General features: G+C 36.4%; 2 protein-coding genes across 2 annotated transcripts in view; one reads left to right on the top strand and one right to left on the bottom strand.

Moving 5' to 3' along the window:
• Positions 1–27,572, bottom strand: part of LOC134535263 (angiotensin-converting enzyme) — a 548,035-nt gene that overhangs the window by 311,913 nt on the left and 208,550 nt on the right. The gene's annotated exons all lie outside the window — the stretch shown is intronic.
• Positions 384–6,628, top strand: LOC134535562 (uncharacterized). The gene is made up of 2 exons (XM_063374747.1): positions 384–453; positions 4,510–6,628. Exons 1-2 carry the CDS (start codon positions 442–444, stop codon positions 5,626–5,628), a joined length of 1,131 nt encoding a protein of 376 aa, XP_063230817.1. The 5' UTR covers positions 384–441; the 3' UTR covers positions 5,629–6,628.

The raw sequence follows: 27,572 nt of genomic DNA, 5'->3' as shown, positions 1-27,572 counted from the left end.
GTTTGGCTTCTGAGTTGCAGAGGTAACTGCTCCCTGATGATGGCGACTGCAATGTCGACCGAAACGTCGGTCAATTATACGCCAAGGACACGGCTACAACCCAGAAGCCAAGCTACTTCGTTTATAAAGAAGATTGTTTTGCAAATTTTCTGGGGAACTAATTACACACACCCCTCAGGCCCTTGTTCGAATAGTGTGCCCCGTAACGGCAGACGGCCGAGGCGTCTCTGCGTGCATGAGCTGCGACTGACGAGGGATCACGTGACGCGCGGGAGGAAGAAGGAAGACTTTCACAGCCGGCGCGCAGCTCGGCAAGATGGCGGCGAGCGGGAAAGTGCGGAAACGAGCCCCGGAGCGTATATAGCGGCGCGGCGGCGCTCGGCAGGCCAGACCGGGATCCTTAGCGCCGGCTAGAGGACCAAGCACCCCCAGGCAGCGAGGATGAGGACCTTGGTGAGTATCGCGAGGTGGGCGCACGCGCTCTGAAGGAGGCGACCCCGCGCCTCTTCGCCTCCATGTGCCAGGCACCGAACTGGTCTCCTCGTGGGTATCTTCAAGCGGTCACCCTATATTTATATCCTACAATATTTAACATAAAAGGTTCCTGAACTTCTCCATACCAATACAATATTAGGTTTATAATTTTTCATACCTAAAAACGTCCGTAGTAATAGCGGTTTAAGCCTTTTTCAATGCTCAAAAAATACGAAATCAAAGAACGAAACTTAAAATGGGTAAATGCAATAGCTCTTTAATGCTATTCATAATAAGACAATTTTTTTTTTAATAAATCTTAGCCTGGCTGTCCCCACGAGCTCTAAAAGAGCAGTGGCACTAAGGGCGACACTCACGCGCCCATCACATGCTTTATAGCCTCTGCGCGCTAGGCACGGAACTTGCGTGCAGTCTTCACGTCGACAATGCGCCTTTGAGAGACTTTAATGGGTGACTGTATAATTTTATGTTTGGAACTTCCTGCACTTCCCTACAGGTACCTATTTACGTCTGTGAAAACACAGGCTTTATCCTTTTCCACTGTCCGAGAAGTACATGTTAAACACGATACCTTGAAACAAAACTTGTGTAGACAAGTGCAATAGCTCTTGAATGCTATTCGTAACCGGACAATTTCAATGAATCCTGAACGGTTTGCAAACGACGCGTCAACAGCCGAAGCACTGCACATCTGGCCAGGCGACCACATTAACCTCTTTTAGAGGGCGAGGTCACCGGTCACGCAAATACACGACGTGCTCAATAATCCTGGTGGTCAAGAGCGTAGCCAAGCTCCCAACAGAAGTTCAAGTTCAAGGGAGGGATTTGAAGAAAGGACATTACTTTTTTGTAATACAAACTCTTATATAAGGGTGTCGTTCATTAAAACTATCACAAAAGGAAGAAAAATCACGTAGTGATGTAGGTCAAGAATTGTTCCGAGTATGAGTTCTGCATAGCAAATAATAATTTCGAACATTCCATAAGTTAAACGTGAAGCTAACTTAAAGATGCAATTTTTTTTCCTTACGTTATTACCTATGTTTTAGGCCCAAACATTTTTAAAAATAGAGTATAAGTATTAGTAACAAATATCTTACAACATAGCTTCTAGCTCTTTTTTTTTTCTGTTTTATTTTTTCCCCACTTCATGGGAAAGAGGGGGTTGTTTGTCTCTCCCGCCTCAATCCAGGATACGCCCATCATAGATGTCGAGATCGGCAATGACCCGTTGTGAAGGACCATCCTGGCATTTTCTTCGAGTAATTCACAGGACGTCAGGCCAGTGCGATCCTACTCGCGTCTTCCAGGAAGCGAATTCAGTGGCATACCGCTGCGGTCCGTGCAATGCGGGTTCATGCTCGGTTCACACGTCGACAATCACATGTCACATCTTAGCACCCTGTACACGGTATTTCCTAGAAATAATTTCGTTAAAGGAACGGAAGTGGCTCGGAACGGAAATGTGTAACCACCACGTTGTTGCCATCTGTGGCGGATGGCGCCACCCATAGTTCACAAAGCCAAACGGAAAAGTTATAGTTCTAACGGTTTGAATAATTTTAACAAGATGGGCAGTACTTTAATAAAATTCCTTGACAAAAATCAGGACCAAAGCCGGGGTTTAGAATTCCTCAAGTGTTTTTTTTTTTTTTTCACTTTTAACGGAGTCGTTTTATTATATAGTTTAAAATTTCTCTCTGCAAATGGAATAATTCGAAAGTCGACGTAGCTACTCCGGTAGCGGATTCAAGCGGCAGATGCGGAAAATACGTGTTATTCGCGTCTAGGAAATGTATTTAAAAACACAATTAGCATATATATCACGCTTGGCATTGTTTTAAAGAATTCTAGCTTAAATTTCATGTTATATTTTCGTATTATAAATGTATTTACAAAAAGAGAACATATGAATGTGCTTGTTACTGAGGTTATATGTCACACATCTCTGGCGAGTACTAAAAGGGTCGCTCACTTCTTTATTACCACGCTTATATTAGCTTCACCTGTTTGTATGTATGAATGGACTATGTAATAAAATCTTTCCATTCAATTTTTACCTACTTTTCGACGTTAGAATGTGTTGAAATTTGGAATGCATAAAATAATCACTGACAATAAAATATTTTGATAACTTAGGGGTGAGTAGGGGGGGGGGGGGTCACAGGATAAAAAAACACTTATTTCAAGCTATTGGTAATAATCAGCCTTTTTGTGTATCCATGAGGTTGGGGCATGGAAATAATTTGCCCCGGGTAGACTGTTACCCTAGGGGGGAAGGGAAGGGGTGGAGAGATTAAAGTCCCAAAATTTCGAACATTTTAAACCACTCTTCCAGCGTGATCAAGTGTATGATAGGGACATTCCATCAGTCCGTGTTGATTTCAGTGCAGATGGTGTAAATATAATTATACCAATAGCTAATCAGTTTCCAGAGAAATACAGATGAAAGACGAATTTTGCCATTAATACTGGTTTGGGCATTTACCGTGCATAAACTGCAAGGCTGCACTGTAGATTATGCAGTTGTTTATTTGGGATCGCATCTCTTTGCTGCCGGACAGACTTATGTAGCTCTTAGTCACGTAAAGTCAGTGGATGGTCTCCAAGTAGAACAACTTGATTGCCCTAAGATAAAAAGAAAGGATCCATGTTATGTTGACGCTCTAGCTGAAATGACTGGATTACGTGAACTTTAATGACTAATTTTAAGTTCATTGTAAGAAATAAACAAAATTTATAACTCAGATTTTGTATTTTCAATTGTTTCAATTACTTATATTGAATATTTTTAAAATTTTATTTGAGAATAAAAAGAATAAAATAAACTTATAGTTAAAAAAACTAAAAAAAAAACGCTTTTATCGTTGAATAAACTAAAATAAAAAAATTAATAAATTTTAAATTTAAGATTTGTAAGCCAAATAACACACTATACTTAACTGTGTAGCCTATAACTAAAAACAAGTTTGCTTGGTTAAGATGTTTTGAGTAGTAAGACACGTATAGGTAATTGCGAGATATTTTACGGTATAATTTTTCTTTAGTTGATATTTTTGTATTAAAAAAATTGGCCAAATTATTTCTAAACGTTTAGAATATCCGGAGATAAACTTAATATAGTTATATTCGTATATCCATTCACATTTGCACTAAAGTCACTGACATGTATAAAAATGTTTAACCATTACAAAACAGTTTCTTTGAGTAAAATATTCTTCTATTCTTACCCTTATTCGTGTATATAAAAACATGTTTATTTAGGTGCATTTTTATGTTCAAGGACATTAAACTTTAAATGCACTGACTAATATAGCTCATCTCGTCACTAAACAAAGCTTTTGTCATTCAAACGGGATCATATAAATTGTCAAGAGATCCGTAATTTGCTAATAAGTCTTGCCGACTGATGTGGCAACGCGCATAAAGATTGCAAGTTGGGCATGGAAAACTACAATTTTACATAAGCTCTTACACAGAAAAAATAAATTCTGCACTTTTACAAAAGATTCAATTGGAAACCAGTTGCCAATAAATAGTTTGTAATACTACAAGAAAAATATTGTATCTTCGTACTACACATGACTGTGTTTATTTTTGCACATGAGAATTACGTTTTTTCGAGATAATACTTAGTGTTTCTTAGGAATATTTGCTCATGATTTTTAATTTATGTTGATGTTTCATTAAAGCAATTTTATAAATATAAAAGGTAAAAGAAAATATTAAATAATTGGGCATTATTTTGTTTTCTTATCCTTTATAATATACTCAGGGAACGGTTTATAAGTAACTTTAACTATTGGAGATACTGAGACAACACAAAGCTTAAATGCCAGGGTAAAAAGTCGAACCTAGTACTACTGAGAACAAAATTTTTCAGTGATACAGTTGTATTCATATAAATGTACAAATTTAAAAATATCTGTAATACATTTGCACCAGAAATGTACAGTGAGCTGTCACGACGGAAGCATGTCGTGGTGCACGGGTGTTGGAATGTGTTGCTTGCAGGCGGCGCTGAGTCTGCTGGCGCTGGCAGTGACCGCGGCCGGGGACAACCAGACGGAGCCGGTGGCGGCGGAGAGCCAGGACAAGGTCCAGGGAAAGCGAGGGCTGACGGAGTTCGGGTTCGGCCACGGCTCGGAGCTGTCGGGCGGGTTCTTCGGCGGTGGCCTGAGGTTCGACGACCACCACCCCCACAAGATCCTCACCGTCCACAAGCAGGTCGCGGTCCCCATAGCGGTGCCGAAGCCCTACCCGGTGCACGTCACCGTCGAGAAGAAGGTGCCCTACCCGGTGGACAGGCCCTACCCGGTGCACGTCAAGGTGCCCGTCGACAGACCGTACCCGGTGCCCGTGGAGAAGCCCGTGCCCTACCCTGTAGAGAAGCCGGTGCCCTACCCGGTCAAGGTGCCCGTCGACCGCCCCTACCCCGTGCACGTGCCGGTCGAGAAGAAGATACCCTACCCCGTGGAGGTCAAGGTGCCAGTGCCCCACCCCTACCCGGTGCACGTGGCCAAGCCGTACCCGGTGATCATCGAGAAGAAGGTCGCCGTGCCCCAGCCGTACCCCGTGGAAGTCAAGGTTCACGTCCCCCAACCTTACCCGGTGCACGTCAAAGTTCCCTACGCTGTTCCAGTGGACAAGCCGTATCCCGTGCACGTCAAGGTGCCCGTCGACCGTCCCTACACCGTGCACGTGCCCAAGCCCTACCCGGTCACCGTGGAGAAGCACGTGCCCTACCCCGTGGAGAAGCACGTGCCGTACCCCGTCAAGGTCCCCGTCGATCGTCCCTACCCCGTGGAGGTGCCCAAGCCCTACCCCGTCACCGTGGAGAAGCACGTTCCCTACCCGGTGGAGAAGCCTGTGCCGTACCCCGTGGAGAAGCACGTGCCCTACCCGGTGAAGGTGCCCGTCGACAGGCCCTACCCCGTCCACGTGCCCAAACCCGTGCCGGTGCACGTGGAGAAGCACGTGCCCTACCCGGTGGAGAAGCCGGTACCTTACCCCGTAAAGGTGCCAGTGGAGAAGCTGGTACCTTACCCGGTGGAGAAACCCGTGCCTTACCCTGTCAAAGTTCCTGTCCCTGTCCCTGTGAAGCATGAGAGCTACGGCCACCACGGCTATTGAGTCTCGCGTCTTGAGTCTTCAGTACAAATCGTCTTCCTTTGGCAATGTATATCGGGTAGCGTAAAACTGAACTCACAATGACCCGTCTCATCCCTTCATCACTCGTTCATCCGTCAGTCGCGAAACGTACAGCCAATCATAATCAGATATCCCGAAAAATGCCATCCTTACAAGCTTTAAATTTCAACGGAAAGATGAAATTATAACCTTTAAAATGTCAGAAAGGCATTGTCTTTATTTGAAAAGTTTTTTTAGTTTGTTTATTTGTTAAGCTGCCTACGTATTATGTTTTAACTTGTTTATAAACACCTTTTATATTTTGATATTTGTAACAAAAAAGGTCTGAGACACAAAAGTCATTAACAATGCACGATACTCAGAAATATATTTAAAAAAATTTTTAGAGATTGTTTTGACATTTATAAGTGCTTTGGCGTACATGATCGTCAAACTACCTTTATATTTCCTCAAAAATATAAGCTTTAATAGTTGTTGGCAGAATCCTGGTAGAAAAATATTATAATGGAATAGCGGATCATTGTGAGTCCTGCTTAACATGTAGAGATGTAGATAATGTGATATATCGTGGGAACATTTGACTGCCTGTCACGCTTCGACATGCTTTGTTCACGTGTTTGGCCGTCTTTTGTTACTGACTGCGGTGTTTGAGGGATAATTTACTACTTGAACGCCGTGTTAATAATAATAAAAAATCTTAAAAAACATAAACGCCAGAATAACTTACAGAACTATGCGAAATAACCTGGCAGAGATTTCCGCGATAAATCACAATTCCTAGAAATGTGAGATTGTTGTAAGATTTTCTTCGCAAAATGAGAAGTCAAGATGTGTACGGACCTGAATTGTATAGTTAACGATTGAACTTATAAGTCTGACTCTATGTATATTTTCGGAGATGTTTTCTTCTGTTTCTTGTTGATACACTGTGTACTTTTATTTATGTTGTCTAGCTTGGCAATAAAATATTTCATGGTATCTTTTTTATTTTTCATTTCTACGTTTCGATATACAGTGAAATTCCTATTAATACTCATGCAGCACGTCCAATTCATATATGTTGAACTTCTAATTTTCCTTTTGATTTTTCCATTACGTATTGTGGAAAGGTTCATAAGTAATTTTTTTTCTATATCAAGAATATACGTGCAAAAAAATAAGAAAACACTGAACCCCATTTGGTTTATTTATAAAATAATCATAACTTCTAAATAATTTTGCAACGAGTAAGCAATGACAATTGAAGTAGCGCAACCATTTACTTTTAACGCATATATATAACTATCGTTTTAAAAAATATGTATTTTTATATACTTCATATATTTAAAAAAAAAAGTCTTCATAGCTGCAAGGAACACAAACTGAAGTACGTTTCTTTTCAACATTGAATAATCTTATAAGCAAAATAAACATAAGAAAAATGCAAGTGTATGTTACTTTTTAATTTCCTTTCCACGAATTAATTTTTTCATTTAGTCTGTTATCGTCTAAATCGGATGTGTTTTGAAGGCAAGAGCAGTACAGGGCGATGCGGTTTTATGTTAAGTTAAGATGTGACTTAATAATTATTCAGGTTTTATTTAACTATTGTACAGTATATATTTAGGTTTTCAGAAACAGAATAAAATGAATAAGCACATTTCCAAAAGCCAATATTTTTTTATGAATGAATCAACGGTTTGTTACCAGTTTATTACAGATTTTGGCACTTTAAACAACATGATAACTTAGTAACATTATTGGGTATTATTTTTAATTTTTTTCATTCAGTGGAAAGTGTCTGCGGTAATTGTAACAATAATCTGAAACGTTTTAATCATACCATAACCATTTTCCTTCACAAATAAAAGATTTAAATTCTTTTCTCTTTTATCTACACTTAATTTAACTTTTGATTCGACTTCTCCATACAACTATTGTACGAAAACAAGTTAATATATAATTAGGTTTAAGACATACCTATATATTTACAAACAATAAAACATTTTCTTTTAAATGTGTAAACAGTTTAATGAATCTTGGAGTTTTACCCATTTCTGGCAAAATTCAAGCGTATTTATGAACTGCATAGTTGCTATTATCGTTGAAGCAAGATGAACGTTTGAGTATTTTAAAAGGCACATGATTCATGTAAAAACTATGAAAACATTTTTTGAGTTCTTTAATATCCGTATTCTTAATTGTTGCCAAACTCATTTTATTATTTTTAACGACACTCTTACATTTGCAATCGCAATGTTCGAGATAAAAGATGAGAGTATCTCTTATGACCAGGGATTAACGAGTGAGACCGGAAACACCAGGCCAAGCAAGGGAATTGGTAGGGGCATGTAGATTTCGCGAAAAGATTTCGGGACTAGATGAAAGTTAAAACACTGTAGCATCGTCTATGTTTCGTGATTGGGTGAGTTCCTCTCAGGTACATATCGATTGTAACCAACACCAATCACAGTGATTCAGTGCGGAAGCAAACGCGTCCTGAGTGGCTCGGTCCATAAGGCAACGACTTCTCTCGCAGACGGCCGCCAATCACAAGGAAGAAACCACAGGTGTGGGTATATCTTGTTGCAGTCTAATAAGAGTTCAGATTATTTCGCGTAAAATGCCTGCCCCTAGGAATTAGTTATCTTGCAGACGATCCCCAATAAAAAGGAAGAAACCGCTGGCCCGTATTGCAGTCTAGTGAGCGTCGGATTTTTTTTTTAACAAATTCATGGACTTACTTACGACTAGAGACCTTCAAAATTCGCGTTTATAATTAGCTAGAGTCTAGAATGTAAATGTTTGTACCTATGAACGTCACTAGCCAATGGATCATGACCTGCAAGACTGTAAGTAGAGACCGGAAAAATTCGCGGATTCATTTCGTGATAGGCTGAAATTCAAACATGTGTACAATTCTGCTGGTTCTGCTATTGGCTCGCATTTTAACTGGAACTCTCTGGGCCAATGAGAGACTATCGACAAAAGAAGCGTCGAATCACAAGCTACCCAGTGGAGACGCCTCACAATTTAGTACCCAATGAACACGCGTGTTTACTTGAGAAATGCAGAGGATAATGGAGGCTATCCTAGAGGTCATTGCATCCGCGAATTTTTCCAGTCCTTATGACGTATAAATAAAACTGCGTGACATTTACTGCTACAGTACTTGGACCAAGGCTAAATTATATATTGCTACATGGAGTTTATTTTATTAAATCTTGATGGCAACGAAAGTCGAGAGAAATCTGCATCATATTATTTGGATGTAAATCAGGTTAAAGATTATTGATAAGAAGAATTAAATTGATGTGAGGCACTTAATGAAAAGAATGTTACCGTATAGCGTTGTCATCTGTTAACTGAAAGTTGATGTCTGGAATCGAGGCTCGGTTGCACACGTTATGGTGGCTATTAATTTTCATGCCATTGCTACTATTTGAAGGTTTTCCCTGTAAATTTATCCCGTTAGCTCTTTAACATTTTTTATTTATGTCACAAATGTTCTCAACAGGTTTTTTTTACAATATACATACTCATATAGCAAATAAAGTTCAGGCAAGTGTTCATAACTAATTATGATTACATTTTAAAAATAACTTTTCGTAATTATCTGGTTAGCTAAATTGTGATCTAACGATAAATACAAAGAGTAATTGGAATAAATTAACATAAAAATCCCTTAACGGAATTTAATGACAAGTAGATGAAATTACCAACGCTACATATGGGATACAGCCGTAGATGACTGCTGTTTTATCCGAAGCTGATGTGGCATCAATTATGCTGGGCAGAAAATTGCTGGTTACATCTTCTTGGAACGCGCTCGTCATTACTCGCTACGTAGTTTCCGACGGAGAATAAGGCACTTACAGGCCCGAAACAAAGACGACACGTCCCTTAATGCAGGTTCGCGCCCTTCTGTGCGTTTATTTGGAAGGAGCGTAGCAAGGCTGATATTTCCTGTTACTGGCAGTGCAAGACGAGCATCTCAGGCGTCGTGTTAGCATGACCGCACGGCCGCTCTGCGCGACTAATTTAGTTAACTCACTACAGAATTAGTCTTTTTATACTTCTCATTGGAGCATAATTACTACACTTTATTTTTTTGAATGGAGCAGAAATATTTTTTTAAAATGACATTTTTTTTTTAATTTGTACATTTACATTATTCAACTGTGTCACTACAAAATAGTTTTCGCAGTAATACTGGGTTCATATTCTTACCCAGGCATTTATGATTTGTGGTGTCCCAGTACCTCCAACAGTTAAAGCATTTTTAAACCATTCCTCGAACAGATTTCTAGTATTAACTGCGCAGCTTAATAAGCATAATATAAAAAGTCAAATCGTTGAATATTTGATTATATTTTCCATGGTCTAAAAAAATTTGTTTGATGAAACATCAATTCAAACATAAAATTTTGCCCCAATTTTCGTAAAAAGAATACTCAGTATTATCCCGAAAAATGAACTTCTTACATGGAAAAATAACCATCATAGCCATATGTTGTTCAAAGTTATAATATATTTATTGTAGTAATTCAAACTATTTCTTGGCAACTGGTTTCCAAAGGAATCTCTTGTAAAAGTACACAACATTTTTCTCTGTGAATCGTATGTGAGTACTGGAACGACCCACTAGCTGCAGAAACCTAACAAAGAAGTTACTTAAACGCCGAGATATAAGAAGATTGAAGAAATAGAAAGGTGAGGGTAAAAAGATGGCATAGTCGTTCACAGAAAAACACAAATGCAGGGTTGTCTCTTATAATATAGGACCATTCAGAACCATGTAAACCATATATTATTAAGAATAAAAACCGGTCCCTAATTTACATGAAGTTTGGAAGCTGTTTGCATTTCTTGTTATTTCTACACTACGAGTAAAATTGTATCCTTAGATCAACGAACCATAATGCTATCAAATTTTTTTTCACTTTAAGTAGCATACTTTAATTCACTAGTTAATCTATACAATTAGGAAGGTCTTATAAGCGCTCTTTGCTCAGCGTGTTTCAAATCTACAAAAATGGTTTTTGAGGAAGAAAAGTAGCAATTAAAAATAATGTCTCTAAAATAAAAATAATAATACCTGAGATATTTTTATTCCATCATTATCTTTAAAGAACTATTTAGGCATTTAGGGAAGGCTGAAGGAGTATTTGAAATCAGAACCAGTAATACATACGGAACCATATGGCTGTTGAAAACTACGTCTGTATATCCCCGTATCTCTCTGTACACATATTTGTCTAGATGTAGGAGAAAGTTTTTAATATTTTTTAGCATTGTTTGGGTGTACGTTACATGTATCTATGCATGTAAAAAGAAAGTAATAAAATATTACAATAAAATTTATTGAAAAAGATGTAGTTAAAAATAGAATTTTACTTGAATTTTTAGTGTGTTTTATGAATCATAATGACATGAGAGGTTATCTAAGATGTCGTGTTACGACTTGAAATGGAAAACAGCGATATTTAGGAGTATGAAATTCTTGTTCAATGTACGACGTACTCTATATTTAAAGTCTTTACTTCTTTATTGAATATTTTTCAAGCTAATACCACGAGTTTGTCTCTCAATCGCCCATTTCATTCTATTTGTTTACAAAAATAAAGGTTCAATTTGCTCAAAAATATTTTTTTTTTAAGATTTTCTCATTTCTGCGGGGAAAGTTAAACGCAGAGTGAGCAAAGAATATTATAGACATTAATTTATGTTGAAATAAAAACACATCAGCTAAGATTAAACCATTTAATATATTTATATATATTCAATAACTAAACTAATCTTAGTTGTATTCAGTTTAACCATTTATGTAATGAAATCCGTCCGTTTCCCAACTCTTTATTTTCACTTTCGTATGGAGATCTAGACACGTGTGAAAAAAAAATGATATGCCATGTTTGGTGGGGATTAAAAAGCTGATGAAACAAACGACACTCAAGTGACGAAGAAGGAAGAGAGAGGGAGAGATCGAGAGAAACTGGCCCTGCTATCTGTGTTACGTAAAACCACGCGTAAGAGACACTGCCAATTCTTCGAGACGCGTTAACACTTACGCGCCCGTTCACCAATCACCTTCGTTGCCTGCCCGAGTGAGAGTTTACCGTGTTTTAACTAGGTTTAAATTTGCTTTCAACTCAACTTCCCCCCCCCCTCCCCGGCAGTAACCAATAAATTCTCCGATATATACTAAACATAATTTTAAATTTGAAAGTGTGTGCTACAAAATTTACTTGGAAATATTTTGTGTATTTCCAAGATTTGAAAACATCCAGAACGAGAACTGCGCATTTTGACATTAAAAACCCGTTTTTTTATGTTTGTGATTTTATAACGCCTTAACTATCAACATCAAAGAATATATTGTCAAGAAGAAAATTAAAAAAAAGATTTTTGAGAGCAAAATACGCTAGATATTACTACTTTACACACTTATTTACGTATTCACAAGCGATTCTGTAAAGGTCAACATTTTAGAACTTCCGAGAGGGGTGGGGGGGAAACACAAGGGGGAGAGGCGGGGACTTTTGAGGAAATACGTGTCTTGTAAGGGTCTAACATCTGACAGAAATTCAGCTTTCCCTGAATTAGTTGCGACAAAAAACCTTGATTTATCATTCGACAAATAGTGCATGTAAATAATTACATACAAGTATACTGTTATTAAAGTTATTAGCATCCAAAATTTTAATAATAATGATCAATTCTATGTCATTAAAATATTAACCATTGCACAAGAAATAAATTATGAAAGTTATTTACTTAAGGCCATTGAATTGTCTAGCCAAAAGATACGAGCAAATAAACGAGATCTCTCAACTTTATAGGGTTTCATCTGGGACAATGTTAAAATAATAGTAACACATAAACGTAAATAAATGTTGTGAAAAGTCTAAATGTTTAACCGTGTTCAAAATAAATAAACAACAGTGACCTGGAACGGGACAGCAAGGTTCCGATAACTCCTACCTGAGCTGAACGGACTTGACCTGGCGTACGAGCTACGAACCACTCTGAGCTCGTTAGCTCATATGACGTTAGCTCGTATGAGACCCGCGCTGGGCTTTACGGCCTCGGATTTGGATTTACTGGAAAGGAGACATATTCCCATACAATACCCGGATACATCTGTGGTTCGCCACTCGCTCGTGTAATTTCTTGATCGAAAATAAAACACAGTTTGTGAGAAAAATACATTTTCAAGATTTTAGAGAATTATAAATTGTGATGGCCTGACTAAAACAAAGTGTTCTTCAAGTATAATCACCTAGACATGCGAAAACCTATGCTCCCGAAAAAAATATGATCAAAGTTTGGCCAATTTCATAATTTTACAATAGAAAAAATATAATCCGGATACGCATGAACTCGGGTAATGCGGGAATCTGTCTTCCTTTTTTTTTAAAAAAAAAAAAATCTTATGCTGTTTCCAAATATTAAGGAGACGTCCTTAACTTAAACACCCTTTAATTTTAAAGTCTGAATTAATTGTGAAACTAGTGAATAATTATTTCAGACATCTTTCGACGCAAAAAAACAGGTTTTATCAGATAATAAAAAAAAAATTCGGCAATCATTGGTTCGTGTTTACATATTCTTCGAAATCAATTATTTATGAAAATTTTTAATTTTTGCTTGTTTGAAGTTAATACTTTCAAAATAATAAATCCACAAAAAAAAGTGGACAGCTTGTTCAACTATATCGACTAGCGTCAATTACTCACTGAAGGAGCGACACAAGCCACTGAAAGGCCATACGTATGCATGAATGGCTGCATCCGTAATTACTTAATAATCCTTGCAACTACTCGGAAGATCAAGAAAAATGTCTGACATAATTTAAGACGCAATTTTCAAGTATCCTTTAGGCTAAAGGACACTATGAAGCTCGATCTCACTCGCCATTTTTTTCTCTTCATTACTAATATTTTAGAGCTATTCTTGAATATTAAAAATATAACTCCCTTGCATTGGTTGTTCTGTCACCAATGTTTTTAAAAGATATTCACTAAGTGTAATATAATAAGTGTAAAAATTCACGCAAGTGACGAAAATCGCTAAATTTGCGGCAATTATTAGAGAATGGAAAATTTCGCGGATTCATTACCAGATATGCTAGAATAAAGACACGTTTCCCTTCACACTGCTCCCGTGATTAGACGAGTTTATCTGAGGTTCCCTATGCCCATGAGCGAAAGAAGTAACGAATCACAAGCAAATCACATTGCAATGAGAATATTTGCATTTGCCCGAATATGTACAGGCTTTTGGAGACTATCCTAGAGGTGATTGAAGCAGCGAATTTATTCATTCCCTACCCGTTATCTATATTTGTGTGTTTTTGTATGTAGGCCTATGATGAAAATAATTGTTGATGAAACAGCAAATGCAAAGGCGGTAGCGTGTTAAAATAGCCCTTATAATAGTAATGAGGAGGAAATATAGGATATGAACCAAGAAGTGGCAGCGGATGCCTCCAGGCCACCCGGTGGACCGTGCTGACGCGGAGAACGACCAGACAGACGGAGGCGAGAGCGGACAGTTGAACGCGGCCTTCACGCCCCACTGGTCGCTGGCCACGTTTCACCTCCCGAGGAGCCTCCCCCCTCGCACCCCACTGGTCGCTGGAGCCCGCGGTGAACGTCAAAAGCGGAAAGGAGCGTGATCTTACGGTCGACTTGCGCTCGGCCGTCCGGCTGACGCGATGGCTGGAAGTCAACACACATGCCTCAGGCCGGTGTCACACCACGTGCTTCTGCCGACGCGGAAGACTTCCGCGGATGTTTTGATGTGCAGCATCTTACACGGTGTACGGCATTTGGTGGCATGAAAGTCTGTGAACGCGACGGAACAAGGAATGGAAATATGTAGCAACAACGGTGGTGTCATCTGTGGCGAATGGCGCCAACTCAATTTAACAAAGCCAATTGGAAACTTTAAGTCATTAACTGTTTAATGAAGTTTTTTTAATGGGCCGTATTGTAATCAATTTACTTGTTGAAAATCAGTTCCAAACCGTGGTTTCGTATTTTTAAAGTCTTTTTCACTTTTATCGGAGCGGTTTCATTATAGGCTAAAGTTTAAACTTAATGTCTGTTAACCATGTAATTCGATATTTGACGTAGCAACATTGGCAGCGGATTTTAGTGGAGGATGTGGAAACTACGCGTGATTTGTGTCCAGAAATTCATATTAAACACAATTTGCGTATGTTTACCACGCTTGGGATTATTTTTTAGATTTGTACTTTAAATTTCGTGTCCGAATTTCGTACTATAAGTGTATTTGCAACATGAGAACACAAATTTACTTATTACTGAGGTTAGGTACTGGCAAGTACTGAAAGACTCGTTCATATATTGTCTTTTTTTTCGCACAAAGCAGGTATCTGAAGAATGTTTCAAGTAAGTTTATCAAAATCGAACATGTAAACTATTTATCTAAAGAAATAAATGAGCAGAAACTGGCAACCACTCTGGTTAAACCGCAAAGCGCGACCCGGCCTTTCTCCAAACATGTTGGGCTTGAAGACTACAAATATGTACTGCTACAGCATGACAATTTCTTGGATATTTTCCTACGTCCTCGGAAATCAAAAAGAAAGATATGTATGCCCATGGCATCGACGGTTATGGAAATTAAGTTGGACAAACTGTTTTGTGGTTATGTCAGAATTTTCATTTTTTTAAATATGCTTGTGGCTTAAATGTTTGATTACGAGATGGTTACGTCCTTGTGACTTTGTAATTTTTATTGACTTTAAGTATTTTGTTCCACGTAATATTTCTAGGCATTACAAAAATACCTCCGTGTGGACCCATAAATAAAGTTAAATAGGTTACTTTTGAATGAATTTAGATAATAAAAAAGGTTTGAGATGTAAAACTCCTTTTTACTTACATATCGACCTCTGCTTGTATAATTAAACTGGAAATGACTTTCAGTACCATATTATTGATGTTAAGATACCATCAAATATTGTTGGTTCTATCATTTACTAACTATTTTATTATCTGTTCTGAATTTCATTGTCCGTTATTTGGTTAAGAAAGTAGCCGTGTGTTATTTATACGTGAGATAAGATTAATACTTATGACTTGATGTAGTATTTTGGACATACGCCATTGCTATGCATAGCATATGCATAGCAATGGCGTATGTCCAAAAGCCTACATCAAGTCATGCACTCCCATTGCACAAATCTTTCAAAGATAATATTAATTCTTATTATTCAAATTAAATTTGAAAGTAGTGGCAATATCATTGTTTCGGGACCTAAATGTAGGCCTGTACTGTAAGATAGACATATTATAGATGTTATATTTCGTCACACGTATGAAATACTGTTTTTGGAGAAAAACCACAGATATTGTGCGAAAAGTAGTTCTTTATTTTATTAAATACAGAGAAATAAAAACAGAATAAAAATAAATAATTAAAAAATTATATAATAGTTAGTAAACCATGTCATGCTACAAATCGACTGTAAAATTATTACTAATGGAGTATGAAAGTTTAATTTTATGTTCTGAAGATGGAAAAAATCATTTTGTAACAATCTTTTTAATTAATTTTCTCATAGACATTTCAACCTTCTTTTTTTTTGTAGGTTGATAAATGTGATTTTTTAAACCCTGTGGATTTTAGGGTATCTTATTTAGTAAATAATACCGCAATTATAAGAGATATTTACTTATTTAATTTACTTTGTCGTCTATTTAAAACCAAATTATTTATTCATATGGTTTTCTTTTTTCTGTTTTCTGGAATTTGATCACATGATTTGTTATGTTTTCATTGCAAAGTTGAAATTCTCTCGTACAAGCTCGAAATTTTATGTACCATGAAAATTAAAGCTATACCAACCATACAAGCCTTTCGCAGCGGTTATTTCATAACCATCTAAACAATAATCGTCAAACCACATAACATGGGTATTACAAACTTGAATTCCAAGTAGTATGGCACATTCATCTTTTATCTTAAAACTCTTTAATTTTAAATAAGTTTTTATATTCCCTCATAAAAGATGGGCTATATAAAACCACCTAAAAACTAATTTTCCTCTATTTTGTTCCCTTAAAATAAAATATTTTTTAAAGCACTTTCAATATTTTATAACGTTAGATATGTATATTATGTATTTCGTATTACTAGTTTATTGCAGCTTAAAATATTTAAATTTCATACTAATAGTTTATTTTTAATTGAATTGTAACTGTGCGATCTTTCTAATTGCATGTGTATTTCCTCTTTGTGTCTTTTTTGGGGGTACTTTTTCACCTACTGTAAACTTTGAGAGGATTGGAACTTCCTAAGTATTATTGGCATTGGGTTAAAATGTGAATGCATTAACAACAGGCGAACCACGGGCCACACGCTGCCAACCAAGCCAATTAGACTAGCCCATTGTCTAAACAATTTATTGTGAGGGAGTCAGTAACCTGATAGTAATTGTCACTATCATTCAATTCGATGCAGTTCCAGAAAAACTAAATGTGGGTCAGTAAACCACATAAAAACGTAATCAAATTAATAAACACCATTTAACACCGAAACACTGTTCTTTAGTGATAAGAAAAATAAGTTAAAAAAACATTGATTTCAAATCAATAAGCTTATAGGCCTATTAATATCCAAAATTTATTAAAATATTTTATAGAATAAAGTTAGAAAACCATGTACCTAATTTGAAAAAAAAAATATATGTTAACAATGTTATAGATAATTAACACATAATTAGAATTTTTTCCTATTTTTAACTTAATACTCTCGAATTTTCGTGGGTTTATTTCTTTTTTAAAAATAAAACTACATTGTACCACGATTAAAATGATACTATATTGACTATAATTACATTTGAGCATTTTTATGTTGAATATTGCACCATTTCCCCTAAATAAAAACAATTTATAAAAAAATAATACATCCAAAATATTTTTATTTTTAAAGCGAATACGAGATAAAATTTAACTATAAAATCGTGTCTGTGTCGATAAGACGTCAAGACAAGCATTTTAATATTTTAACGCCTCATCGACCGAAAAAATGACATAGAAAAAATTCACTTTTTTTTTCGCGAAAAGATTTTGAGACTAGCTGAGAGTTAAATCGCTCTACAATCGTCTGTATTTCGTGATTGTTGCAGTGTTTTTTTTATCTACAAGTCTACTATTAGTACACGAATCATCGCTATTCGTGTGGAAGCTTACGCGTCCTGAATGGCCTGGTCAAGTAAGGCATTGCTTCTCTTGCAGACGGCCACCAATTACAATGCAGAAACCTCTGGCGATGGCATACCTTAAATGCAGTCTAATGAGCGTTCAGATTTAGTCGCGATAAAAAAATACGCTGCCCTAGTGGTGAGGATATGTGGAATGCCGTATAGGTGAAGAGCCCAGGTGAGCGATCGGCGTGAGTCAGGAGCTCCGGGTGGGGATGTCCACCTGACCTTGTGCTCGACGGTCCGCTGGCAGCGAAGGTCGTAGAAAGTGAACTCCCGACACCCTCGTGCCGCCGCGAGACTCGATCGAAAGCGGAGACAGGCAACGGCGTTTTGACCTCCAAATCTGGAGAAGGGACCCATCGCTCCGATGGGCTTAGTGAAGAACGATTTCATCGCATCTGGTTTTCTTGGTGTTGCAACGGCAGACAAGCCGATTTGATGTTCGTTAGTTACAGCACAAGCTGTGTTCATATACAAGCCTCTAACGGTAAACAAGAGACAATATATCCTCCATAGAAACATAATCATGTTTTAAACGTGATAACACTATCATTTCTGGTCATTCGGATGTTAAGGAACAGGAAATTGTATACCTTTATTTTTACTTTACACCTGTATCTGAAATACAAAGAATACATAGCCTATTGGATAACTAGGTCTACCTAAGTGAATTTTCGTAAGTAGCAATCGGCAGGTTAAAAAGAGACAGCATACGAACATCAAAAAAATTTTATCCGAGCATAATCATATTAAAAATTCGCAAAAAATTGTGAAGACCTGCTAAAACCTAAGCGCAGGTTTAATTCTTCATTCGATTTATGCTGAAATAGTTTAGCAGTAGAATGTAATCTGATTTGCAGAAACGAAAGCTTTAAGAACGCAAAGTAAACAGAAAGACAAGAAATCTGGTCCTTTCGATTCTTACGAATATAGCATTTCAATTAAAATTCCGTGGGGATATCTATAAAAATTTATAATTACTAACTGGCATTCGACAAAGATAAGACGTCTCTCCCTCTCTGTTTAACTTTCCTCTAAACAAAATTATAAGAAAATTGGAAATTTTTATCAAAGATATAACCATTGAAAATTCAGGATTCAAAACCTCTTTGCTCATGATCAAGCAGGACCTATTAAGGCCAAATAAGATTCTAGGTACGCTACAAATAAACTAAACACGTTAGCGTCAAATTCAGATCTTCCATTTTCGTACGAGGAAGCCCACTATATGGAAAACCTATTAACTGAATGCAGAACTTACTCATAGGTAGCCTTCTTAAAATACTTTGGAGATATAAGTAAAGCTGTAACACTCCTGGAGACATACAGACTAGAAAGGGCGCAATATTGTTCTGCCAGAACCTTTCTTCGCATAAGAACTTCATATATCCCTAAAATGTTAGAACTCAAAAGCGAGAATGGCAAAATAAAAGGGAAATATGCGTCCTCACACAAAATAATGGAATATTTAGCCAGAGGACAAGTGTACATCGGTACACTCTAACAGACTGGTCCATTTATAATATTCATTATTCAAGTTTTATCAACATACGTGCATATTTAAGAACTACTTCTTGGCTTGTGAGTTGAAGCAAATCTGTAAAAACGATGGTGTGACCAACGTTTTGGCAAACCTTGTTCCATCAATTGTTAATGGCAATAAACAATTTTCTTGAATAATTATTTACACAGGGCCCATTCGCATTCGAGCCAATTAACTACATAAACTACTGCCCTCATTAATGTTACTGATAGCATACGTCATGCTATTGATAGGCGTGAAATAACGATCCTAACGTTGCTTGACTTTAGTAAAGCATTTGATTCAGTAGATCACAATATTATTGTACGAAAAATTTCAATTCAATATAATTTTTTCTTATAGTGTTTGTACATGGTTCAATTCCTATCTAGGTGGTCGTTACCAACGTGTCGCTCTCAATACCGAAGTATCCACGTGGCTCCCGATAGTAGCAAGTGTTCCTCAGGGTTCAATTCTTGGGCCACTTTTATTTACTATATTCATAAATTATCTACCAAAATGCCTAAAACATTGCCAATACCACATGTATGCCGATGATGTGCAAATATATATTCACGCAAAAGCAACCGATATCAATCAGTAAATTTGTTCTGTCAATGATGATCTCGATTATATTTCTAAGTGGGCAAAAGTTAATAAACTCAAGCTGAATGCAAATAAAACCCTAGCAATATTAATGGTTCTCCTCATAAGCTATCTGAATTAATTCCTAACAAATGCTGTAACTTAACGCTCCAAGGAGTTGATATTCAGTTCTCTAACGTCGTAAGAAATCTGGGAGTCCTGATAAACACAACCTTAACCTGGAGGGAGCAGATAATGCAAATATGTAAGAAGGTACATTTTTCCCTTCACTGCTTACGACGGTTAAAAAATTTGCTTCCACTTAGTATTAAAACCATGCTTGTTCAAACATTAATTATGCCTCACTTTGATTACTGCGATGTCCTCTTTCCTGATCTAACTGATAAACTAGCTAAGCGACTACAGAAGCTCAAAAACTGCTGCGTAAGATACATTTTTAACCTTAAATTACGTGATCATCTAACCCAGTACTATCAGCAGCTAAAATGGCTCACTCTCGCACAAAGACGCAAAATGCACATACTTATCCTTGCTTATAAGGTGCTGCAGCAGGTATCACCTCATTATATGTCAGCCAGTATTAATTACCTACATAGTTACCATAGCCATGACACGCTATCCACACGCAACCCAATGCTATCTATCCTAGTGCACTCATCCAAATGTCTGTCGGGATCTTTTGCAACCGTGAGTAGCAATGGAATAAATAAAGGCTCTGGAATAAATTAGACCAAGCGACAAGGCAAACAAAAAATCTAGCTTCCTTTAAGTACAGGCTGAAAAAAAACATATTTGTAACAGCTGCTTACCATGACTATTTCGCCGCTACCCTACTGCTTGATTCTGTGTATGAATGTGAGAGTGACTGATTTTAATGTAGTAGCACCTATTTTCTTTCTTTCCGGTTTTGATACTATTTGCTGTATATTTAATTACTTTCCTTTTTATGTATGTCTATGCTTAGTTTTTAATTACTTAAAATTAGTTATGGTTGAATCTTTTGTAATAGTTAATATTTGTAATTTAAGTTAAAATTTTAATTTGTGATTTAATATTTAGTCAACATCTGCTTATATCATGATTAATTTTTAATATTCAACTATTTGATTTAATTGCAGAAAAGTGGTTAAAACTTCGCCACCAATAAAGACGATAGATTAATTAATTAATTAATTAATTAATTCTTATGACTGCCATGAATGGAGTAGGGTCTAATCCATCCGGATGAATCTGCCGAGAAGTTGTAGTGGCCTTGATGGCGGTTAGTTTTTATAGGTGACCATTAATATTTATTTTGAAGCAAAGAACGTCACATATTTGTTAAGTTGTAAAACAAAAGAATTGAGATTATAATAAACTAGGCTAGAAGAAACCAAGTAGGACCATAATAAAAGAACATAGTGAAATAAATCATAAAAATAAAGGGGTGATTCCAGAAAACCATAACTAAACACTAGGGTGTAGAGAAACCTACTGATAAAAATGGTATTAAATTGTGTAAAGAGCACAAGAAACATAACAGTGGATTCCTGCTAATCTAAACAATTTAGAATTATTGCTAGGCAACGATACAAGTCGTTCGGAATAAATGATAAATTTTGATTTATTTTGCTTTTTGCTTCAATTTTATCCTAAGATGGTCAACTGCTCTATGCCAATCGCTGACCAGCTCCATGAAGTGTCGGGATTGGGGGATAGCGTATGCCCGGAGTTGGAGTAGTGTCAAAGGGGGAGGGGGTGGGTATTGGGGTTAAACCATTTTGGTTGAGAACAATATCCCTTTGCGGACTCTGGGGATTGAACTCGGAGCCGAGGACACACTGCCGCACTGTCGGTCAGTGCCAAGGTAAAACCCATCAGGACAATTAACGCGCTCTCTTGGTGTGACCGAAAATAAGAGGAGGTATATGACGAAAGCCCTGACACTACCTTTCCACTTGAATTTATTGAATGTGTTACATCGTAGCTGTCGGTATGCGGCGTTTGGTAGGAGAAATTTCGTGAATAGAACGAAGTCGCATGGAATGGAAATGTGTAACCACGGTGCTGCCATCCGTGGAGGATGGCGCGAACCAAAGTTTACAAAGCCAAAAGGGAAACTGAGTAGTATTAACTCTTTAATGAATGCTTACAAGATTTTAATTAAATTTATTAAAATTAAAATTAAAATTAAATTAAAATTATTTTAATAAAATTCTTTTTCTGAAATCAGGTACAAAGCCGGGGTTTAGTATTTTTCCAAGTCTTTTACGATTTTTTTATCGGAGCCGTTCTATTATCTGTATAGTTTAACATTTCGTTCTGCTAATCGAATGATTCTACAATCGACGCCAACTGGTCCGGCAACGAATTTTAGCAGCGGATGCAGAAACTAAGTATAAAACGCGTCCAGAAATTTTATTTTAAAAATAAATTTGCGTATGTTTATGAATTCTTCGTTAAATTTCGTTTCCGAGTTTCGTACTATAAGTGTGTTTGCAACTTGAGAACACACAACTTTGCACATTACTGGCGAGTACTGAAACACTTTTTTTGAAATGAAAACTTCTATAGGAAGGTTTGGATAGGGAGTAAATTCATTTAAGTCGTCATCGACATGGTCACGTGTCGTGAATGTATGTGTGTGTATGTATATATACACTTAGTGGTGCGCGCGCAGCCAGTACGCGTCCCTGTACATCAGTGCTGTGCCTATGTGAATAGAATGTGTGTATACAGTGTTCAAATTGTGTTTTTGTTCAATTTTTATTTTAAATCTTAAGTATACGATTACTGTGCATTAAAAAGTGAGTATAAAATATATTAATATTCTCATATAGATATATAGTTTGAATAACGAAGAAAACGGAGTCTTTGTAGCAATATAACCTAAAAATTAAGAACATCATTATTTATTTTTGTAATACCTACAATTACTATGCTATGCGTATTTTATAGTAATTTAGGAGTTATTTTACTAACGTGATAAAACAAATTTCTTGTGGGATAATATTTTTTCGTAAAAATTGCGAAAAGGTTTTTACTTCTGTTGGCAGTCCTCATGACTGCTTTGAATTTTTTTTTTCTTCACTGCGAAACCACGTGCGTGCGCTGATGTCCACCTAACTTCACAATGACCCGGTCGTCGGGCGTGCCGGCGTCTCGGAGCTGTGGGTGTGCGTGTTCCCCTCGGGTGGGGGGGGGAGAGGGGGACGTGCTCTCACGAGTCTCGACTCCGCAGGTTTCTCTCCGCCGCGCCGGCGAGCGTAACTTCCTGGCCGCATCGATCAGTCTCTGCTTCCGCCATTTTCCCTAAGCCATGCAGCGCAGACGTCACACCACATTCAGCCCGGCTGAACGTGAGCAATTTGGAAACTGCTAGATGTTCAAACAAACTCCTGATTGGAACTTTGTGATATAAATAAGCTAAACAATACTTACTGCCAACTACAGTAATAAATTTATTATATCCCAGCGGAGGAATAAGAATAATATAGTAACGGAAGTTGCCATGAGTAACATATATAGCCCATTACAAGTATTGCTCGATGGCGCGGAGTTGAAAAAGAAGTGTTTTGAATTATTATTTTTTAAGCCGGTTACAAAGCAGCAGCAGCGCAAGATTTCGCAAACTTCCCAATACTTTTGTAAACATTTATACCTTCTCATTGTTTTGCATTATTTTTCCTACTTTTTATAACGTTCGCATACGTTTGCATAATTTCATATACTTCGTACACGTTTAAAAAATTGTGCATAATTTTGCAACTCTTAATTCGCAACTCTAAACTATCAACTCTGAGGGTAGACAATTTGTATAGACATTTCCGATACGATTATGTATCGTATTTTAACTATCATAAAACCAATAATTAATTTTTGTACAGACACTAGTAAATACATGTCTATTTTCAAAGCATTATTACGCGTGTTTCAAATATTAGAGTAACCTTAGTATTTAATATCCCTCTTATCTGAGAAGTTTCACTTCTAACGCGTATGGCAGCCAAAAACTCTGATTTTTTTCCCTGCTAGAAAATTATTTTTACTTGGTTTTCTTCGAGTTGTGGTACAATTAGTGCATGATTGTACATTTCAAAAGTATTATTCTGTATGTTTGGCAAATTACTTAAGTGATAAGATGAATTTTTAAAAATGCATTTTCGTATTTTTAATGTAGCGGACAAAACCTATCAAACCTTTAACTTATTATATTTTCCGTTGCGGCTAGGTTTTCGCAAGTCTGGGTGATATTGAGTAGTATGTAAATGGGGCTCCGGAGACTGGGTTCTGGGTGAGGATCTAAGGAGCCGACCGCCATTTTGGATTTTGACGTCAAAGCGGCCATATTGGATGACCTTAACCTTGACCTTTGACCTTGATCTTAACGACAATTTTGTATCCGCCATCTTGGATGACATAATCGCCACCATTTTGTTTTCTCGAACATTCCGCCATTTTGTTTTCCACCATTTTGAATTATGACATTAACGTTACAATTTCCGTTACGGCAGCCATCTTGAATTTTTTTATTTATTACTCGATTTTAATAACAAACATTCTTAAATTTATGAAAAATAAATAATCAAATTTTGATTTAAAATATTATAAATACTGTTGCAATTTCCATTATGGCCACATTCTTGAAAATCAGTCATTTTTATGTTATAAAATCGGGAAAAATTTATAATTCATAAAAAAAATTATCAATCGAATATAATAATAAAAATTTAAAAAAAAATTATTTTAAAAAATATTTAAAATGTACAATTACCTCATGGAGCTCGGAGTCCTCGGTTCGAACACGAGATAAAAAAAAAGGTGGCGACAGGCCCTTCCTCCATGGAAGCTATCGGCAGACTGACCTCCCACCACTTATGTCAAGGTATATATATCGTCAGCTAGTATGACGTCATGTCCACCATCTTGGAAATCTATAATTATTATCGGCTTTTAAAGAAAAAAATTTAAAAATTTATAAAAAATTAAATAATCAAATTTTTATTAAAATATTATAAAAATATTATTGCACATATTGTTTGTTACCCCACCATATTGAATTCTAGACATTTTACATGTTTTGTTATGCCTGCTATATTGGATGACTATGACATCATCGCTACACTTAATGTTACATTCGCCATATTGGATTCTAGAATGTTGAATTTTCGTTACGAAAACCATCTTGAAAACCCATTTTTTATGCTAGAAATTTGGAAAAAATTAAAAATTTATAATAAAAAATAATTAATTAAAATATAATAAAATAATATTTAAAAAACGCACTTTCGCCTTGAAGTCCTCAGTTCGTACCCGGTAAGAGCCAAAAAAAATCGTCGACAGATCCTTCCTCCACGGCAGCCGTCGGCAGACTAACCGCCCACCACTAATACCATAGTATAGGTATATACTGCCAGCTAGTATGATGTCACGTCCGCCATCATGTTTTAGTCTCCTGGAGGCAACCATTCTGTTTTTGTCTGCTAGAGTGCGCTGATGCCATGTTAATTTAATTCTTACCTGCTAGAGTGCAGTAATTATTTATTATTACGGTGACACCCGCCAGCTTGACATTTGGGCACCATTTTGGCATTGCGTAATTATTTAGCTAGAAATTCGGGGAAAAATTTTAAATTCACAAAAAAAATACAATCAATTAACAAATTGATTCGCTCAGTTCCTGTCCTTGGTTCGATACTCGATCGATGCAAAAATGTATAATTTTATGTAAAAATTGATACAATTCAATAAATCATGTTCAAAATCCTAAAAGAGGCTTAAAATTCCTCTACTACAAGCTTCCAATAAGACATTATGACCACCATCTTGGAAATTTGTATTTATTGACCTAAAAATTTGGGAAAAATTCCACAAGTCACCAAAAAAAATCACTCATTAATTTACATATTGAATCGATGGATTCCTGTTCTCGGTTCGATTCTTGACCAGTGACAGATGTAACTATATACTAAATAAATTTCGTGGAGTTTATTAATCATTCACTCTACGAAAAACCACTTAAGACAATATACCTGTCCGACGAATTAAATACGTTGTCGCATTACCTATGATGTAAGTCTAGTTTATCGATACTTAGAATAACCTCTAAACCGTTCGTGTACAAAGCCATCCATACATAAAGACCAAGTGTCTTCGAACCGCGAGAGCAGGTCACGAACAATGGAAGACATACAGACCAGTCTTGTTCGAACCTCATGACCTTCCTCGATGTCAGCTAATTATTCAATTGAACCATCGTAACATGTTTCACGCTTACAAGAAGACCAAGAATCCCTGAAAAAATGATTTATCAAGACAAACAGGTTTTGGACTAGTAAACATTCAGAGATACTACAGATTTGAATACACACAATCAACAAAAAGGAAGCACATTTGGAATCAAAATCATCGAAAAGGAAGCACATTTGGAAGCACATTCAACGAAAAAGCAAGCACAATCATAGAAAAGGACGAAGGACAGGAACTAATCAAATCAATTTGTAAATTCATTGTAAATGCCTATTAACAAGTAAACAACTCTGAATATCAAATTGTATCGTATGTAACTTTGGGGATTATTTTGACGAAATTCTATTGAGTTAGGAATTGTCAGGAGATAGCATGCTGTGATGTAGTAGAATTCACTTTTTACCACACCATCGCCAAATTGAAGCACCCAAAACATCGCGAAAAAGATGCTTGAATTAGAATTGACATCATGAAACACAACCACTGCCATAAAACCCTTTAAAAAAAATGTTTCCACAACGCAAACATGGCTTTTCGCCCAATGTTTATAAGTATGCCGTAAACATGTTGCAGATCATCAGCTGCTTCACGCAATATCAATGTAGTAATAATGTATGCAGTATTGTATCCAGGAAACACTTGCGACGTTCCACTTGCCTTTGAAAATAATTGTTTCCCAATTGTTTTTGATAACCAGGAACCTCTGAAGGAAGGTCGGCGCAACTGCAGGTTCGTATAGAGTTGCAGTTGTCAACAAGTTTCAAAAAATATATATTTATGATTTTTACAACAGGCTTGATATGGCGTTTTCTAAGGGAGTAAATAATTTTTTTTCAGAGAACATATTTTGATAATCCTTTGCATAATAAATTGTCATACCTAAAATTATTACAAACAAATGTTTCATATAATAAAGGTTTTACGCAGTAATTATAGGATATAATACTGCACCAACTAAGGGAGTTTTGTAATTTTTGCCTTCGATCCTTACTTTTTAATCCCTTAAGTAAATAACTTTTAATAACGTTGACGTTATTAAAAAATCTAAAAAAAAATGTTTCGGTACTATTTTTTGGGGAAGCAATAACTTTTAACATATACAGTATTTTTAATTTAATATATGTGAAAATGATTTTTCATTTTTTAAAATTTTTTTTAAACTCTTTGTACAATTTTGTACAATAAAGAACTCTTCAAATTGTATAAACATTTCCCATCTCTTAATTTTATGTACCAGTCTGGAAGTAGCTGCTTCGCGCCAAAATAAAGCAATAATCAAGTGTTTTATGTATCGATGTTTTATATATATATACGTACATTATACTTCACCATGGTTTTTTGGTCGTCTTG

This window comes from Bacillus rossius, chromosome 8 (assembly GCF_032445375.1).
Source record: "Bacillus rossius redtenbacheri isolate Brsri chromosome 8, Brsri_v3, whole genome shotgun sequence".
In the NCBI taxonomy this organism is placed as follows: Eukaryota; Metazoa; Arthropoda; class Insecta; order Phasmatodea; family Bacillidae; genus Bacillus; species Bacillus rossius.
This window is presented reverse-complemented; position numbering and strand designations above follow the sequence as displayed.